The sequence below is a fragment of the Drosophila rhopaloa genome, unplaced genomic scaffold (assembly GCF_018152115.1).
Source record: "Drosophila rhopaloa isolate 14029-0021.01 unplaced genomic scaffold, ASM1815211v1 contig_217, whole genome shotgun sequence".
Taxonomy (NCBI): domain Eukaryota; kingdom Metazoa; phylum Arthropoda; class Insecta; order Diptera; family Drosophilidae; genus Drosophila; species Drosophila rhopaloa.
Window position 1 is genome coordinate 44,413 of NW_025335103.1, and position 19,590 is coordinate 64,002.

At 37.3% G+C, this 19,590-nt stretch overlaps 2 protein-coding genes across 2 annotated transcripts; both read left to right on the plus strand.

The window, feature by feature from the left end:
* The first annotated feature begins 710 nt into the window (after nucleotides 1–710).
* LOC108048296 (protein embryonic gonad) lies at nucleotides 711–11,961 on the plus strand. The gene is made up of 3 exons (XM_044460754.1): nucleotides 711–922; nucleotides 7,629–7,706; nucleotides 10,437–11,961. Exons 2-3 carry the CDS (start codon nucleotides 7,629–7,631, stop codon nucleotides 11,487–11,489), a joined length of 1,131 nt encoding a protein of 376 aa, XP_044316689.1. The 5' UTR covers nucleotides 711–922; the 3' UTR covers nucleotides 11,490–11,961.
* A 6,178-nt stretch (nucleotides 11,962–18,139) lies between these two features.
* Nucleotides 18,140–19,515, plus strand: LOC108048294 (cyclin-H). The gene is made up of 5 exons (XM_017128844.2): nucleotides 18,140–18,536; nucleotides 18,595–18,796; nucleotides 18,854–19,082; nucleotides 19,141–19,252; nucleotides 19,313–19,515. The coding sequence occupies exons 1-5, from the start codon at nucleotides 18,226–18,228 to the stop codon at nucleotides 19,428–19,430; spliced, it is 972 nt and encodes a 323-aa protein (XP_016984333.1). The 5' UTR covers nucleotides 18,140–18,225; the 3' UTR covers nucleotides 19,431–19,515.
* The last annotated feature ends 75 nt before the right edge of the window (nucleotides 19,516–19,590 follow it).

Sequence of the window (19,590 nt, forward strand, 5' to 3'; positions counted from 1 at the left end):
TCTTATTTGCAACCCAATAGCTCGAATATCTATGCTCTTTTTTGGTTGGAATAAGAAAATGTTTTCCTATATATTACATTTTTTGTTATTTCTAAAAGTCTCTAGAGGCCCTAATCCAGTCCAAAAATCCAATACTTAGAAAGTATTCGAGCTTCTCAACCCAGCTCAAAACGTAAATAAAAGTCCATGTGATCATTTGAATTGGCCCAACAGTTCAGTTAACAGATCATACCAACTTAACAGGGCCGCAAAGGCGGCAGCGCTGTGATGCGCAGCAGTTGCCGCAGCAGCTGTTCGCCAAACAGGAATTCCTGCAGCAGCGGCGCAACGATTAACAGTTAAGTTTCGCCTTGCCCTGCCAAACGCACACAAATACAATCTTAAGGCGCGTGCGGATTGTTGTCTTTTTGTTGCGGCTGTTGATGCTGCTGCTGCTGTTTGCGCTGCTGCTGTTGCAGATGTTGCTGCTGGGATGAGGCGATCTTTGAGGCCAGGGCCAAGCCTGGCAGTTCGAGTCTGTTTGGCGCTCAGAACGACGGCGACGATTTAGTCTCGGATGGACGCTACGCTGTTAAGCACCGTCAGTCAGGCTTACGCTGCTCTTTCGCTCTCGCATCGCAATCGCATTATATCCGACTGATCGCGAAGTTCTTCGGCATTATGTGCGCCACGTGATTGCTACAACCTCTTGAAAGCCGTCGCTATATCATCCTCGATTGTTCGGAATTAAAGAGTGTCATGAGAAGAATACATCTGATATGATCAGTTGATATTCATGCAAAAATACCCCAGTGTGTGAAGTTACAAAAAATACTCAAGATACTTAATAAATATTACATGAATAAAAAAAAACAAATATTAAATAGTGCATATTGTTAAGGTTATTATTTATGAAGCTTTGGAAATTTACATTCTGGAAAAGGTAAGATTAATGTCATTAAGATAAATAATAATACAATTTTAAACATAGTAATAACTGAATAGATATAAAACATAAATTCGTGAAATTAAAAAAAATTAAAATGAATTCCAAATTCAAAATTGATAAGTCATAGCTAAAATATAATAATGAAACACTAATTACGAAAAAGGGACATTAATAAACCATTATAACTATTTTACATATCTTGCATAAATTAAAAATATCCAAGCTGTCGACAGGGCATCAGATAATCTTGTCAGAATAACTAATAGAATATGTTAATTTAAAAAAATATGCACATAAAACAAACAAAGAAAATGTTTCAATCGAAGATATAAAAAAATTATTACTTGGCTAATACAAAACTGTTATAAAAAAAAGAAAACCAAATAATAAATCAACAACATACCAAACAAAAAAGCACTAAGCAATCACAAATCTTAAATTATAAAAGGGAATTAGCGAATTTACTTTGTAATCAAGACCCAACCTTTACTCCCAAGAGTTCATACTTAACACTAAGGACAGCCAAGGATAACCAGATAACCAGATAAAGTGTAATGGGGAAGACAAAAGAAGCTCATTGACATGCTCATTAATAATGTTATTGCCTTTTGTGCGATAAGTGTCAAGAAATTACTACAATAGGGGCAGAGAATGGACAAAGTTGGAAGGTATTCAAACATTTAATTGTCCAACTGCTGTCGGCAATCAAGCAGAAAAGGGCCAGAGGCAGCGTTTCGAATGGATCGCGGATCCTCGATCGCGGAGGATGGAGAAGGAGGACCGAGGATCGCGGAAGCAGACAATTCAAACTAGAGCGTGTGACTGCTGAGTGGATTTGCATACTGCGAATGTCCGTCTCCAGTGGCTGGCAGGGCTAATAATAATGCATATTACCGGCAATTGTCTGCCGAGATCTTAGGAGATTCGGGTCGAAGAAGGGTTTGGATTGCAGATTGTGTCATTGCTCCAGGGTTCACCGGTCTGTGTTCTTGATTCTTGTTCTATTTTGTAGCGGCTTCAAAATATTTGAGACAATCGTGGTTTGCTTGTTTGAACACCTTTTCTCCCTATGTTGCCTTTATCTGATTTGGCATTGTCCATCATTTTGTTTGCTTTTAAGGACACATTTTTTGGACCCTTGTTTATTATTCTTATTGAGAAAAATCCTACAATTTTTTCCAATTTTTTTAGGTCTGTCAACAGCAACTTGATGAGCTTGTTGAGAATGTAGCTACGACCAACTGATCTGGTTCTTATTGTCTAAGCCCCTCTGAACTTGTCCCCCATCAAGTTCATCTCCAGTTAAACTCGGAATGGCACACAACATTTTGTAGATTTCCAGAGATTAGATCTGAACAATCATCCACTTGTCCTACGATCAATAAGTATTTTCTGTAGCAGTTTAGGTTTCTAATTAATTGTCTGTTTCAGCTCAATGTGTAACATTAATCTTGGCTTAATCGATAAGCCCGTCAGCCAAGATAGCTCCTATGTTGTGATCTGTTCGCTTCGATATACACTCAGAAATGAACAATGGGGATTCTTGTTCTAAATTTGAAAGGAATCGGCACAGGAGAGTCAAATTTTATAAATTTTCACTACTCTCTGCTATTCGTTGCCTTTCCACAGTCAAACCAAATAAATAGGAACATACCATTCACCATAAGCAGGGGCTCGGCTTGAGGACTTTTAATTAGCTCGTGGCTGGGAATTATGTCCTCCCTCATGACTTCTATTCAATAAAATGAAAGGGCAACTGAAGATGCTCCAAGAACCAGCCTTTTAACTATGAGTCCAGTTACTTGGAATAGTGGCCTTGGTTGTTGTCGTGATAATACTAAAAGGATTGAGATGCCGACTCCGGATAGAAATCTGCAACTTTATCGCACTAGCCATCCAATTGCATTGCTTTCGGGTTTCTCAATAAGGATCGAAATGATTGGGGACTTTGTGTTTATCTCAGAAGATCAGCTAATGCGAGATACGCTTAAATTTAAAGGCAGATTGGCAAGCAGAGTAAATTAAACGAACACCTCTTATTTACGAGTTAGTAAGGCTACTAAAATGTATTTTATGCGTATAAAAAATTAGAAATCCGATCAATGACTGCTCGCGTGGTGCAACCACGCTCTAATATATTTTTTAAATATTTGATTTGTACAAGTATTTATTTTATTTTATTTTATTTATTTTATTTTTTTATTATATTTTTTTTTTTGGAAAAAACATCTAAAACTTTTAGATCAAAAACGTTTTATTAGAAGCGATTGGTGCCTCGCTAAAAATGTAAGAAAAATGTTTTTTTTAGTCATTTTTTGAAAATTTGAGTCATTTACCAAAACTGTATTGAAAATGACAAAATCGCAGAGTTTAGTAATCTGCGTGGACTAAATGTGGCAAGTATACATTTTAAACACACTTGTAATAAAAGGCAATCTGAAATAATAATAAATCCAATTTGCTAGGTCTTAACTAAGATCGACTTGCGATGCTGATCAGAATATATTTTTATGTTGATTATACTTTGATGCTTATATTTCTGCAATTAATATTTTGTTTACTGTCCCTATTTCAAGGCGAACTTTACCCTTTAGACCAACTCAATTGATCTACTGTCACATTGCGTTGTGTCTTAAACTTTCGCCGCACTGTTTCACGCGTTTTTTATAAGTCAGTTATTTTAAAACTCCTCCATTCTTCTATATTTTTGCCTGGCAGCTTAGAGTCCAGATTATCACTGCAGTCCCATCAAAAGCTTTGGTTCTGGGTCTTCGAAACTCAGAGACTTTTGTCAGCAATGGAAGGTCTCCTCGGGCTGCAGCTCTGCTTGATGATTTTCCTGCTTTCTGGAAAAGCGCACCGCTGTGCCGAAAATTGTCACGGATTCGCGGTCGCTAGCTCGCTCGCTGTGAAGGTGCAAATTTAATGTTTGCCAATTTAGCAACGCTCTGCTGTCACCTTTGGTGTCCATTAGCGAGCGTTTATATGCAAAGTGCCGGCATTGGCAGGCCAGCGTAGGATGTGGCAGCCGGCGGGGATCGGATGGGGCTAACCATTATCACAGAAGCAGCATCACGTTGTGCTCCACCACCTGCTGGGCGCATTTCGCGGAGAAGCTCCCTGCCACTGGACGCTCTGGTCCGGAAAATTTCCAGATACGGACACCTCTGTGGAGCACTTAACCTGGCTGCCATGGGGGCGAGGCAAGGCGTTGTGGGGAGCTCTGGTTCTGAAAAGAAAGATCAAGAATTACGAAATTACCTGCTTGAAAAATAAGATAGTACGTTACGTTGCTGGCAGTGCAGTAAAAAGTACGAGTCTTTAAACGAGAAAGTACTTTCGGTCAAAAATAAACCATTAGAAAATCAAAAAAAATGAATATGGGATTCTGATCTCCTAGAGAATTCAACACTCAAAAAAGAATTATAAATGTTTAGAAAATGATAAACCATCGATTTTTTACTTGATCTAAGAAAAAACGGTCTAAAATTCTAACATTAACGATGATAGCTTAATAACACTTTGTTTTTGTTTATTTTGAAAACAAACGTATCTAGCTTTTTTGTACCCTTGCAGAGGGTATTATAATTTTGGTCAAAAGTGTGCAACGCAGTGAAGGAGACATCTCCGACCCTATAAAGTATATATATTCTTGATCAGGATCGTGTCCTCAGTTGATATAACCATGTCCTTTTCTGTCCGTCTGCCTGTTTCTACGCGAACTAGTCTCTCAGTTTTAAAAATATCGAATTGAAACTTTGCACACACTCTTCGTTCCTTTGCACGCAGTATATAATAACTGAACGATCAAAAATGCCATAACTTTGGCGTTTTTAGTAAGTTTGGAAGTGGGATTTCTTGGATTTTTTTTGGGTTTTATATTTGGCCAATCAATCCGACCTACCAAATTTCATAAGGATCGGCCGACTATATCTTATAGCTGCCATATAACTGAACGATTCGAAATGCCATAACTTAGGATGGTGGGATTTTTTATAGGTTTTATTTTTGGCCAACCAAAATAATTTACAGAGTATTCTGCAAGGGTATATCAGCTTCGGATCCGCCCGAAGTTAGCTTTCTTTTCTTGTTTTAGGATAATATTTTTTTAAATTGTTAAAAAAAACTTTAAGTGACTTAGGACTTGTTTCTAGAGTACAATCTATGTTCGCTTATTAATTTTGTTTACATAATGACAATTTTGAATGAAAAATATTCTATCTATTTTTTGAAATACTTATTAGGTTTCTATTCAAGTTGTGTTAACGGTGTCGGGGTTAGATCTCCGGTCTTCGAAATGACAAGAGCTTACCCAAGCATTTGACTTCATATAATTTTGATTAAAACATCGGTATAAACAATAGATTTTTTCGGTGTTACTTTTGAATGTGTGTCCTCATTTTTGTGTAAGGAAATTGAATTTTTAATTATTGTTTCAATATAAATCTATTTTAAATCTAACTACTATGACTATGATTAAGAGAGTTATTCTATGAAAAAGAGTCGAAACTTTAAAAGAATAAAGATACTTTTTAAGCATTCTACCGCACTGATTTAACAAAAAATGTTTTCACCGTATGTTAAAATATATTTAAAAAAAAAAATATCATATATCATATATGTACATATAATCCTGAATGAAAATTACTCATGTGAATGTTTTATTTTTAAAAAAATCCCGAAATATTTTATTTTTTAAGTTTTTTTTTTTGCTCTATCGCACTTAGATTTTAGAAAGGAACGCCCTTAATTTTGAAAAATTTAAAATTATGTTCTCAATAAGGCATTTTGTTAATTTTGGTAGAGTGTACTATTGTTTTAAGGCTATCTACACAGAAAAGTTCTTATAAAAATATTTGTAAAAATGACAATTTGTCAATCTCATATTCACATATTCACATTTTTTTTTCTTTCAAAATTGCACATTTGAAATATTTTATCTTGTATTTTTACCATTGCAGAATATTTTAAAAATATCCATAATGATTTTACTTAAACATGACCGATCATTTACCAAATAAATTAAATACATCCTTATTGTTTTTTGTTTAGACTAATAGATTGTTTATTGATGATATTTATTTAGTAAGAAATTCAACCCTTTGTTTTTCTAATATAGCTTTTTGTTGGTTGCGTATATTTGTAAGTACTTTTTTTGTTTTATTTATTTTATATTGAGTTACTCATTCTTTCAAAAAAAATTAATCCCTTGTAGATAAATTGGTGTATACATTACTAGTTGTAAATTGTCTGGCCTTTTTATTTAGCAAAAGCAGCTCTTATTGCTAAATTACAAAATGAAAAGTGTTACATTTTTAAAATTTATGACTACTCTTTATAATAAAAAAAACACTTTTGGCCAAAAAAGTGTAAAGCGAAGAACAATAGCCATATTTCAATACTTCTTATTAAATAACCACAAATTAAACTAAGGATAAGCAAATTGTCAGATATTTCCTGGCCATTCATTTTAAATTTAACTTCTTAAACCGAAAATATCCTAAGTAAGTTTTAATCAGTTCGATCTTGTATTTTATAAAACAAAGGTTAAATGTTTTGGATGTTACAAAACCATCGTGCACTTTTCCAAAACGCCTGTATACTAACAAATGTGGCAATAAAGACCCCAATGCCATAGATTATAAGCACACACATCTGAGAATTTATTTTGTATATCCATGACAAAATAGGTCCCTCCCTCAGATTCTTCATGCTCATTAAATAGTTGACGCAAGATTTTTGTAAATATTTTATTTGCTCCTCGCTGAATTTTTTTTCGCTTGACCTTAGACTTTGTGGGCAGGCAAAACAAGTCACTATAGTACATTGCATTAGATGTGTGAACGTATACTACGGCCTTACCTGGAAAAAGAGAGAGAGGGATAGGGATTCTGGGGGTGAAAGAGAGGGGAGGATGGGGTGCACGGTCTTCTGACATTGCCGCGACCGAAACTTTGATGGTGCAAGCCCAAACCGGTCGCTGCATACCTCAATTTCTATCCACGACCTGTAGCGAAATAAAAAAAATGAAGCTCCGAAAAAAAGAATAAAAATAAAGAGAAACGCAGTGGGTCATCGGTTATGCATGTTGTTGTTTTTGCCGCCGCAGTTCTTCTTCTCGTGCTTTTTGGCGTGGCTTTCGTGGTTGTAGTTTTGGCCATGGCCTCGTCTTGATCACAGCTGAGCCGAGAGTCAATGTGTTGGCCCGGCAGCAAAAAACACAGGCAAGAGAAAAATTATCTGTGAAAAAAGGCATCATCAATAACAAGGACAATCGTGAAGAGGTCGCCAGAGTTGGATTTTTTCAATTAGGCTTTTAGCAACACGTTGTGGGCGTCGTAGCCAGGGAATAGAACAACTGAAAAAGGAGCTAGAAAAAAGAAATATTGCTTAAATGATAAAAGTACAGTTCAATTAAATACATTTTTAAAATTGCTCAATACTAACAATCATAAATTTTTTCACATCTGCAGGGAAGTAATGTAATCTAAGTCGCAGATTTTAAAGCGGTACTCTGAATGTACCTTTCTTTGTATACAAATAGCTTACACATTTAATTAATGTTTTAATGACTGATCCACTGGATTGACTCTTCTTGTATAAAAAGCAAAAGCAATTAAACATTACAAATTTATCGCACATATTTTTTACAATAATTAACATTATTATTATTCTCATACCCATACCTCCCTTTTTGCAGATGAACCAGCTGTGCAAAGTGTGCGGCGAGCCGGCGGCTGGTTTTCATTTCGGGGCATTTACATGTGAGGGCTGCAAGGTGAGTTATTCTACTATGCGAAAACAACCAAAACAACCCAAATCGATATTTTATAGAATTTAATCCGACCAATTGTGAGAAACTCGAGAGATTCAATTTCGCACATTCCGTCGACAAAATGTGCAAAAAATGATCTCGATTTCGGCTTTTACTTTTTTTCACAAAGCAAACTCGAAAACATTATTACTATAATTAAAATTCAATTCGGTAGATTAATCGATTATTAATTGACTATAAGTAGATACGTGTGCGCAGCGGACACAATACAAGGCTCACCTTCAAATAGCATGGGAAAAAGTCTGCGAAATTCAGAGCAGTCGTTAGGGCGAGGGGGGCGGGTCCATATATAGAGCTAGGTAAGCCCCAAGGCGAGCACAATTGTAAACTGCAGTCAATCAAATAAAAATTACATGCATATTAGATGATTCAGCGCAATCGGAAACAAAAGTCTCAGACATCCATCAAAGACCACTCAAAGTTGAACTTCAAAATCAACTCGGGCAAGCTCTCCACCATGAGTTGGCATGGCACCAAAACAAAAGAGAATCAGCTGTGGCAAAGTAAATGTATCACGGAGAGTAGATTTTTTATTTTCCTTACCATTTATGCTGTCTTACCAGTAGTTGGCCAAATAATAAACGCACATTTTGTAATTGTATGCAAGTTCAATAGGTGGAGCAGAGGAGTGACAGGTGCAAATAAGCGAAAACAATGGGATTATACAAATCCAACATGCAGAGGTGTTAAGTGGTTTATCAGATATATATTTGCTTCAGTTCTATGCGTAATTGGGATTTTCATTTGAGATTGAAAAACGGTTTAATTAATTGATGTCAGAACTAAGATTTAGACAACATAAAATAACATAACGTTACAGACAAATTAATTATGGATAAAAATAGAAAGAGCCAAATTTCATATTTATTATTATACCCTTGCAGAGGGTATTATAATTTTGGTCAAAAGTGTGCAACGCAGCGAAGGAGACATCTCCGACCCTATAAAGTATATATATTCTTGATCAGGATAACCTCCTGAGTTGATATAGCCATGTCCGTCTGTCCGTCTGTCTGTTTCTACGCAAACTAGTCTCTCAGTTTTAAAGCTATCGAATTAAAACTTTGCACACACCCTTCTTTCCTTTGCACGCAGTACATAAGTCGGAACGGCCGACTATATCCAATGCCATAACTTTGATCTTTGTAAAGTTAGGAAGTTGTGATTTTCTATGGGTTTTATATTTGGCCAATCAATCCGACCTACCAAATTTCATAAGGATCGGCCGACTATATCCTATAACTGCCATATAACTGATTGAGCGGAAATGCCATAACTTTGGTGTTTTTAAAAATAGGAAGTTGGGATTTTTTATGAGTATTAAGAATGCATCATATGAATAATTTTGGAGAATATAATTTACAGAGTATTCTGCAAGGGTATATCAACTTCGGCTCCGCCCGAAGTTAGCTTTCCTTTCTTGTTATATTATTAATATTGCTTAAAATACCCTTCAAATGGAACTTCGACCGATTGCGATACTTCGTTCAAATGTTGATAAATAAACGTTTTTTCCAAAATAATACGAATTTTTGAAGGCCAAAATTTCTTGTAATAGGCATTGAAGTATATCCCATATTTAAATAAACAAGAGTAATTCATACAAAGCGAAATTTTCAGAATAAAAGAACGTTAGCAGTTTATGAAAAGCTTTATTAGAAGATTGTTTCAACAATAATTCTTCAGCTTTGGTCTAAGCTTAATTTCTCGATTTAAAGATTTTATTAATAAACAAATACATTAAAAAAGAAATGAAGCCAATTCCAACCTTATACACCTTTGCATCTATAACAGTAATAAACTATAAAATTATAAAAAAATACTATAAGTGCATCGTTAAAATCAACAAAGTTTTGCCAGTTGTTACATGGTTGATCCGTTCTGTTCTATGTCAGAATTTATTTGACAACCATATTTTAAAATTGCATTGTTTTTGAAGAAATCGTCGTATTCGTGTGACTTGTCACGCTGACCATCCTTATTGGTTTATCAGACTGAAAGACTAGTTTGTTTAGAAACAGTCGGACGGATATCGATCATGGCTAGAGCAATGCTGATGGTAATGCGTTTATGACTTAAATTTTAATACCCTCTTTTAAGGTATAATAAACACACATAATGTCAATCAAAAGCCCATTTCCGACACTATAAAGTACGTTGTAGCCGCTCGCAAATGCCTGCATTGTACACAGCCATGCCTAAAGGATGGAGAACAAAGCTTCTAGTACCAAATGCGGAATTGAAAAAAGAAAGGAAATCGACTTAGTTTTAGAAAATATCACGCTTTTTATTCTTCAACCATTTTTTTTTAAATTCAAGACTTTTTTTTCTAAGAGAAGTTTTCTATTTCTAGGAAAACATTATCTTGATCACGCCCAATTGACTAAAATCAATCTAAGCACTTACTCTTGAACGGTTTTATAAATACATTTTTATTTTACAAAAATTATCGATTTTTTTCATGTAGCTGCCGTAAAAAGGAATCACATCATTATTGTTTTTAAACACTCAAGCAAAAAAATCGATAAATGATCGGGCTGCCAAAGTTTTCTATTCTTCTTGTTGTTTAAGCTGTTCAGATTATGTTTTAATTTATTTATAACAAATCTCTTTTACCTATAGTCCTATTTTTGATGAAGTATATAATCAAAAGCAATTTCTCTTTTCCCATAGTCTTTTTTCGGACGCACCTACAACAACATTGCGGCAATAGCAGGATGCAAGCACAATGGAGATTGCGTGATCAACAAGAAGAACCGCACGGCCTGCAAGGCGTGCCGCCTGCGCAAGTGCCTCCTGGTGGGGATGTCCAAGAGTGGCTCCCGCTACGGTCGCCGATCCAACTGGTTCAAGATCCACTGCCTGTTGCAGGAGCAGCAGACGACGACCGGCGTGGGAGGCGGGGGCTCGGCGGGAGGTGGGTCCGGTGGCGGGGTGAGCACCGCGAGTCTGGAGCAGCTGGCGCGACTGCAGCAGGCGAGTAATCAGGCACGGCAAACCTATCAGGACAAGACCAATCCCTGCATTAAGTCCGCCACTGCAACATCGCCCAGGATCGAGGGAGGGGCAGTGGGCGCAGGAGTTGGTGGTGCCGCTTCACCGTCGTTCCTCCAGGCGGCCAAATTCCATCACCACCATCATCACCAGAGGCAGTTGAAGCTCGAGTCTCGCCTCAGCAATACGCCCAGTGATTCCGGAGCATCCTCTGCAGGGGATCCCAATGAGGATGGAGCCACCAGCTTGCTCAGTGGTCAGATCCCCACACCTTCATCCACCAACGCTACCAACCTACCGAAATTGGATCTGAGGCACTCCAACTTCGCGGCGACTTCGGAGCCGGATGCGGACTTACAGCGGCAGCGTCACCAGGAACTGCTCGAGATCTTCCGCAGCCACTCGGAGCCGCTGTACAGCTCCTTCGCTCCCTTCAGCCACCTGCCACCAGTCCTGCTCGCCGCCGGAGTCCCGCAACTGCCCATTTTCAAGGATCAGTTCAAGGCGGAGCTGCTGTTTCCGACGGCCAGCAGCCCGGAGCTGGAGGAGCCCATCGATCTGTCGTTTAGATCGCGAGTAGATCCCGCCAGTCCTCTGGCCCACACCTCGAATAGTCCCAGTTTGAGTGAGCCTGCCGCCGTGAGTCACTGCTTGGGGGAATCCCCGACCTTCGTGCGTAAGTCCACGCCCCTCGATCTCACCCTAGTGAGGTCACAAACATTGACAGGCTGAGATCATCTCGTGATTGCCAGAGAATTCGTTCGAGTGCCAAAACAATTTCGCGTACTTTAGGTTTAGGTATGTAACAAGTATTTAATCAACTGGGGAAAGTCGATCGGGAATGCGTTTTGGAAACTGAAAACATTTAAATCAACATTACAACGGATAATAAATACATATGGTGTTACTAAAAAATTTTATATAAAATACCATCTCAGCGTTATTTAGGATCAAACTGAAAATTGTTCGCTTACCTATATAATACAAAGTGAAGTAGTTTTCAAATAAGTGTTAAAATTACAATATAACCAACAATTATTTACACAGAACCTTAAAAACCCTTCGACTTTTTTACATACATATTTTAAGAAGTAATGAGAAATTGTAAATGTTGGTGCCAGTGAAATTATGTACAAATATCCATATTAATATGTATTAATTTAGCTCAATCACAGTAGATAATTTAACAATTAAAATAATTAAGTTTATTTACTTAATATATTTTATAATAGTTAGCCAAATTTACAGATGTCTGTAATTTCATGTGCGATGTAAATTAATAAACCATTTTATTGTTTTTAATTTATGTTTACAAATTCTGTAATGATAATCTTAAGAATTCTTAATTTAAAGTGTTGTTTTCGTATTGACTTTTTGTTTGTTTTATTATTTTTAAATAAATTATTTTACTAGGCATTAAAAAATAATAAAATGTAAAAAGAGATAAAATAAAAATATGAAAAATGGAGTAAAAATAGCAATAGTATGTTGTATTTTTCAGACTAAATCCGCCAACTTCCTATACAAAATCTCTAACTCTTTCCCTCTTGTGGCTGACGTAAAAAGCTTCATTCCATTGACACATGACCAAACTTTTGGCTGACCATCTACAAAAGAAATTTCTTCAATATGCAGGTACATATCAAGATATATATGCGTATGTGTTTTTGATTCAACTGTCACGGCATCTGTGTTTACGTGTATATCCATCAAGTGGGGAGCAGAAAATCCTGGCCAGTCAATGCGTTATTCATTACATAACAGTGTTGGCTGACATATTTCCAAATGTCAGGCTACCTAGATGTTGACTATATAAATGTAATTATGACAGGCCAAGACAGATGACACAAGTTTATATCTGCTCAATGGGAGAGCAGAGACTCGGACGTGAAATACAGACCAAACAAATGACTTAGGAAACGAACGCGATGATTTCGACTAGAAAAACTGTGTGAGTACTTTAAGCAAATACTTATTAAATAATATGGTTTTAATTTTTTATATATTCTTTTATGTTTTTTACTCTTAAAGAAAATCTTTATAAATGTTTACTTTGCATTGAAGTACTTGCATTTTTAATACGTTGTTAACTCAAGGTTTTCTTTTATAGTGTTTGCCGTATTGATTATTAAAAGCGGTACTTACAGATCGACCCAAACTCAAATGCATTTACATATCTGCTGCTGTCTACCCATCTTCGTTGATTTATACACCTTAAGCACTTAATTTAACTTACGCTTTCCCATCACTTAAACTCCGATGTGTTCATATGTATTTACGAAGACATAACTCTCTTGATTGGCTGTGAAACTCTCGAATGGCAATTCACACGTCTATCCAATGGGTCTGTGTCTGTCGGTGTGTTCGGGAGAGTATCTTTGGGAACACGCCCCCCGAGAGCAGCCAGACAAAGTGAGATACAAAGCTGAATAATCGCACGACACACGCACAATTAGCCGCGCAAACAGTAGCTGCTAAGCAGAAATAATGCTCCTAGCGAAATGAATACACCGAAGACCAGGGAATCGAAATCGGGGGGAATCGCGTGCTCAATATGCTTTTAAAATGCATTTATGCACTGTGTTGGGGAATGGGGCGCTGAGATACAAGTGGCTGCTGGTGTAGATGCTTGTTGCAGATACTTTCGCAATGAGTTTTATTGGTGTCGTCGATAGAGATCTACAGATCGACGGTAAGTACGCAGGCAGAAGGGATAAAGATAAAGTTGGGTAATACATTGTTTTGGCTTAGGTTCCCTCAAAAGCCAAAGACCACCCAACTTATGTAATACAATACCTGCTCCAATAATAATCATAACATTTTGTGACGATTTACGACGGCTGAACTTGAAGCATTCAACAAAATGAGAGAAATAAATAAATCTATGGCACAGGGAGAAAATGAAATCAGTTTACAACCCGATACAGACACAGCGGGCGAGCATTTACAAACAATGAAATTCAATGCAATAATTCAAGATTCAATTGAATTTTAAGTACGCCCAGAGCCGAGCTTCCTTTTGTATCCGTAACTAGAGACTGACGATAAGCTAAGGCCAACCGACTGTCAGTCAGTCAGTCAGTCCCGCCGACGGCAATCCATCTCATCTCCGTCCGACTGTCTTTGTGTCATTTTGCCTGTGTGTCGCGCACGCGCATAAACTGTTCAGTCCGGAGATGTACAATTGAAGGCGTCGTCTCGCTGAACCAGTTAGCTTCTTAAGAGGGAATTGGCCCCAAAACACAGTCAGTTTTTGTATGGGTGAAACGTGAACAGTAGGTTAACAGTGGGTTCAATTTTCCAGGCACATTTAAAAACCAAACTCAGATTATATATTTAATTTTCTTTTTTCTACTGAAATACTTTTACCCGGTACTATTAAAATAACACCGAGAAGCAGCATTCCAACGTCAGATATTTTTTGCATCAATAACAAAACTTATCAAAGCAATTTACGAGGTCTGCTAATAATTTCCCCTGATTTTAACTTAGCTTACACAATATTTGTAGCTACAGACTTACTTCCAATGCTTAAACTTATATAAATGAATTTGTTATAAGTCGAACTATTTTTAATGCTTCATGGATGGAATTTATTTCTTGGCAAATATTGGTACCAGATAGGGAAATTGGACTGCATGTACCAACTTATTTAAGCTAGGGCGATTCTTACCCACAAATATACAAAGTCGACACTACAATTTTTCGAGCACTTAAGGGTGGGTATAGTTAATTCGGTGCAAAATCGGTCATTTTTTAAGAATTTTTATTGGTGAATTTTATCATCCAAAAATATTACAAATTAAGTGAGATACAAGCAATCTCCGGCGGCGCCTCGAAAAAAACACATTTTGCGGTATACACGATAACTGGTAACAGAATCATTTTAAATGAATCAAGAAAGGAAAGCTACCTTCGGGCGGATCCGAAATTGATATACCCTTGCAGAATACTCTGTAAATTATATTCTTCAAAATTATTTATGAGATGCATTCTTAATACTCATAAAAAATCCCAACTTCCTAACCTTAAAAAGTTAATGGCGTTTCCGATCAATCAGGCCGATTCTCATGAAATTCGGTAGTTCGGATTGATTGGCCAAAACTAAAACTAGAAAGAAAACTAGAAAATCTTAACTTCCTAACTTTACAAACACCAATTTTATTGCATTTCCGATCAATCAGTTATATGGCAGCTATAGGATATAGTCGTCCGATCCCGGCCGTTCCGACTTATATACTGCGTGCAAAAAAAGAAGGATGTGTGCAAAGTTTCAATTCGATATCTTTAAAACTGAGAGACTAGTTCGCGTAGAAACAGACAGACGGACAGACAGACGGACATGGCTATATCAACTCAGGAGATGAACCTGATCAAGAATATATGTACTTTATAGGGTCGGAGATGTCTCCTTCACTGCGTTGCACACTTTTGACCAAAATTATAATACCCTCTGCAAGGGTATAAAAATGAAATTGCATTAGTTAAAGGACAAGATTCCTCAGGTAACGTCCAGATTTTATTTTTTTTTTTTTTTTGATTTTTTAAGGCCAAAACGTCGAGATATTTGTTAGTAGAGAAATACTGTGCAAAATCTCAAAACTATCCGTTTGATAGATTTTGCAGTAGTGTACACCGACTTTGAAATGGCAACTTTTCAGGAGAGCGTTTTAAAGTTTGGGACACCCAAAAATTGAACATAAAACGCGCTTACTTACCAACGTTCAACTGCCCATAAGTTCGGAAGTTTTACTCGGATCGATCTAAGTTTTTAACACAATATTGTCGAGATGTTGTGCATTCAGAAAAAATATGCGAAATACTAATCCCCCCCTTTAGGAAAATGATCTAATTAAAGCATTTTAGTCTACCAATTTTAAAACTTAACAAGAAAGGAAGCAAACTTCGACAAGCAGAAGTTTATATACCCTTGCAGTTGTTACAAATCTACTACATTTCGATTTCTATGTCTATATTACTAAAACAATGAAGCTCTGTCGATTTTGCGCAGCATTTTGCAATTGTTTCCATGACAGCTATATGATATTGTTGTCCGATTTTAATTTAATTAAAACCGTAATTCCACAATATTTACATATTACCAAATCTTAAAGAACAATAAATAAGAATAATATAAGAATAATTAAAAACAACAAAGTTATAATTTTTTTGGAATTTTTTTTTCTGATTTTTCCTATGGGAGCTATATGATATAGTCGCCCGATCCGGCTTGTTCCGACTGATATGCTACCTGCAATAGAAAGACAACTTTTGGGAAAGTTTCAAGCAGATAGGTTAAAAACTGAGGGACTAGTTTGCGTAGATACGGACGGACGGACGGACAGATGGACGGACAAACGGACGGACATACGGACATGGCTAGATCGACTCTCCTGGTGATGCTGATCAAGAATATATATACTTTATAGTGTCGGAAATGTCTCCTTCACTGCGTTGCAACTTTTGACTGAAATTATAATACCCTCTGCAAGGGTATAAAAAGTAATTTCAGTCAAAAGTTTGCAACGCAGTGAAAGAAACATTTCCGACCCTATAAATTATATATATTCTTGATCAGCATCACCAGGAGAGTCTATCTAGCCATGTCCGTCTGTCTGTCCGTCTGTCCGTCCGTCCGTTTCTACGCAAACTAGTCCCCTTAGTTTTAAAGCTATCTGCTTGAAACTTTCCCAAAAGTTGTCTTTCTATTGCAGGTAGTATATAAGTCGGAACGAGCCGGATCGGCCGACTAAATCAAATAGCTTCCATATAACTGAACGATCGGAAATGCCATTACTTTGGCGTTTTTAAAGTTAGGAAGTTGGGATTTTTTATGAGTTTTATATTTGGTTAATCAATCCGACCTACCAAATTTCATAAGGGTCGGCCGACTATATCCGCCATATAACTGATTGAACGCAAATGCCATAACTTTGGTGTTTGTAAAGTTGGGAAGTTGGTATTTTTTATTGGTTTAATTTTTGGAAACCAATATAATTTACAGAATATTCTGCAAGGGTATATCAACTTCGGCTCCGCCCGATGTTAGCTTTCCTTTCTTGTTTTTAATTTTTATTGTTGTCCTTTCGGTTTAGTAATATTTAAATACTACGGAATCACGGTTTTAAATAAATTAAAATCGGACATACTTATGTATATAACATGTAGCTCCCATAGGAAAATCGAAATGGCAAAATGCAGCCTAAAATCGACATAGCTTCATAGTTTTTAGTAATATAGGTATAGAAACCGAAATTTAGTCGTTTTGGAATAACTGCAAGGGTATATAAACTTCGGCGTGCCAAAGTTTCCTTCCTTTCCTGCTTGTTATTGTGCTTTCAAAGAATTTACGCCATCCAACACCTACAGTGCACAAACAGGTCCAAACCATTATACATATGTCCCCCGCCATGCAAATCGGAATATTCGTTTAAAACTTGACTGCGGATTCTGGGATGACGGGATATTTGCTGATGCATCAAAAATCAATATATCGGGTTATCAAATATCTCCCTTCCGCTTTTTTGGTTTTTGAATTTGGCGGCCTTGTGCAATGCGCTTCATATCGGTATCGGGCAATGCTATACATCGATTGAAATGTCTTGACATAAGCCTAATACTCAGATCGACATAAACTGTCCGCCAGTCATGAGAGAGAGCGAGAGGCAAACAGCTGGCGTTCACTTTTCGTCAACGTTTTTTTTCACCTCGGTCCTCAGATCGACGAAAAAAATAGCGTAGCGTTGCCAGTCTGCGGAAATGAACTTTGGGTGAACCCTAGCGAAAAGATTAAAAAATGTAATCTTTTGGCGTGCGCCTCTCACTGAACATTATAAGAAATGGAGGGAAAACCTCAAAAAACTCACAAAAGTCGATTGCAGGTGTTTACATGTGAGGACAAAATAACATTAATACTATCTGGGGTGCCTCTTGTCAGAGCAAAATGTTTTTTAGGTCCAGAATGTAAGAAAAAATACAATAAAAGTGCAGCTATGAACTTTAAATTAGCAAATAATTATCAGTAAATTAAAAAAAACAACTGTTAAATTTAAATTGTATTGTTTTTTAATTTCTTTATACAGCAGCAGACTTGTCTTGCCAAGGTAGTTGATAATATCTTTTAAAGGCTTTTTCACGCAAATACGATATTTGAATTTGAACTGCTTGTCAAAAAACCCAGCTTACTGACAGTACGACCGTAGCACGCTTAATTCTGATGAACTCTCGAAATTTTGGTCACACTGGAAAGATTAAAGTTTTTACGCTAGCGTACTCGTTTGTCGATCTGAGTACTTGAACAAGAGTGAAATCGTTAACATAGCGCAAGAACTTTTACCAATGTTCTGAAAACATCGATAGCAACGACGTAAGCATCGATGTTTCTCCAGCCCTACTGCCATTAATATCACCTCTAGCTCCTGAGCGGTCTGTTTTCGCATTCTAAACAAGTAGCCGACTAATATGCAAAATGTATCCCGTGAGCTCCCAAAAGAGGTCCTGGACGTTCGCCAACGAGGGTCAGTTAATGGCCTTTCGCGTGGAGCAGAACAACAAGTATATCGAAGGCCATGAGGCGGAGGCGCAGGGCCACATAGAGGAGCATTTTCTCACGCCTCCGGAAGAGCGCCTGTTGCTGAAGCAGTACGAGATTTACCTGTTCGACTTCTGCCGACGCTTCGATCCGCCAATGCCCAAGTGCGTGGTCGGCACGGCCTTCCACTACTTCAAGCGATTCTATCTGAACAACACGCCGATGGATTATCACCCCAAGGAGATTCTGTAAGAACACCCTTATTTTAATGTTTATGGATTTATATTACCAATAAGGACTTTTCAGAGCCACATGTGTGTTTGTTGCCTGCAAAGTGGAGGAGTTCAACGTGTCCATCAATCAATTCGTGAACAACATTAAAGGCGACAGAAATAAGGCTACAGACATAGTGCTATCCAACGAATTACTTCTGATTGGTCAGCTGAACTACTACCTCACCATACACAATCCGTTCAGACCCATAGAGGGCTTCCTAATAGATATAAAAGTGAGTTTTTGAGATTTCATTGAATGTTATATCCTCAACCTTTTAAAATGTTTCTAGACCCGCAGCAACATGCAAAATCCAGAGCGGCTACGCCCACATATTGATAGCTTCATCGATTCCACTTTCTACACGGATGCTTGTCTTCTACACACGCCATCGCAGATTGCATTGGCTGCCGTTCTTCACGCTGCCAGCAGAGAACAAGAGAATCTTGACAGCTATGTAACGGATCTTCTATTTGTTTCCGCCAGGGATAAGTTGCCCGGTCTCATTGATGCCGTGAGAAGTAAGTTCATGTGTTAAAACAGCGGATCGCTTAAAACTTATTTATTTTTCCCTGAGAGAAATTCGAATTATGGTGAAGCAGTATCAACAGCCGGATCGGGATAAGGTTAAAGCCATCGAGAAGAAGCTGGATAAGTGCCGCAACCAGGCAAATAATCCGGACAGCGAACTGTGAGAAAAATGAAGCGTTTCATGCTTTCAGATTCTAATAACCCATGTATTTTTTTGAAGCTATAAGGAGCGCTTACGCCGATTGTACACCGATGAGGATGATATGCCCGCTGAAGATGCATCATTCCATATAGCTGATGTTAGCTCGGATACATCTGCTATGAATATAAGCCAATAGTTTTTGAAAATATTTATTATCATAACTGTTATTTTTGAGCGAATTTCTTTGATTTTAAAGTATTAAAAACACTTAGGATCATGAACCTGGTTTGATTTTTTTCAAATGGCAATCATTAAAAACATTCCGATAACGAAAGCAAGATTCTGAAAGCCGAAAT

Bases quoted from the DNA above. Each gene is read 5' to 3' on its own strand.
- LOC108048296 (XM_044460754.1), top strand. From the start codon at position 7,629: ATGAACCAGCTGTGCAAAGTGTGCGGCGAGCCGGCGGCTGGTTTTCAT. The intron at 7,707-10,436 runs GTGAGTTATTCT...CTTTTCCCATAG, and splicing joins TTACATGTGAGGGCTGCAAG to TCTTTTTTCGGACGCACCTA.
- LOC108048294 (XM_017128844.2), top strand. From the start codon at position 18,226: ATGTATCCCGTGAGCTCCCAAAAGAGGTCCTGGACGTTCGCCAACGAG. The intron at 18,537-18,594 runs GTAAGAACACCC...AGGACTTTTCAG, and splicing joins TATCACCCCAAGGAGATTCT to AGCCACATGTGTGTTTGTTG. The intron at 18,797-18,853 runs GTGAGTTTTTGA...AAATGTTTCTAG, and splicing joins GCTTCCTAATAGATATAAAA to ACCCGCAGCAACATGCAAAA.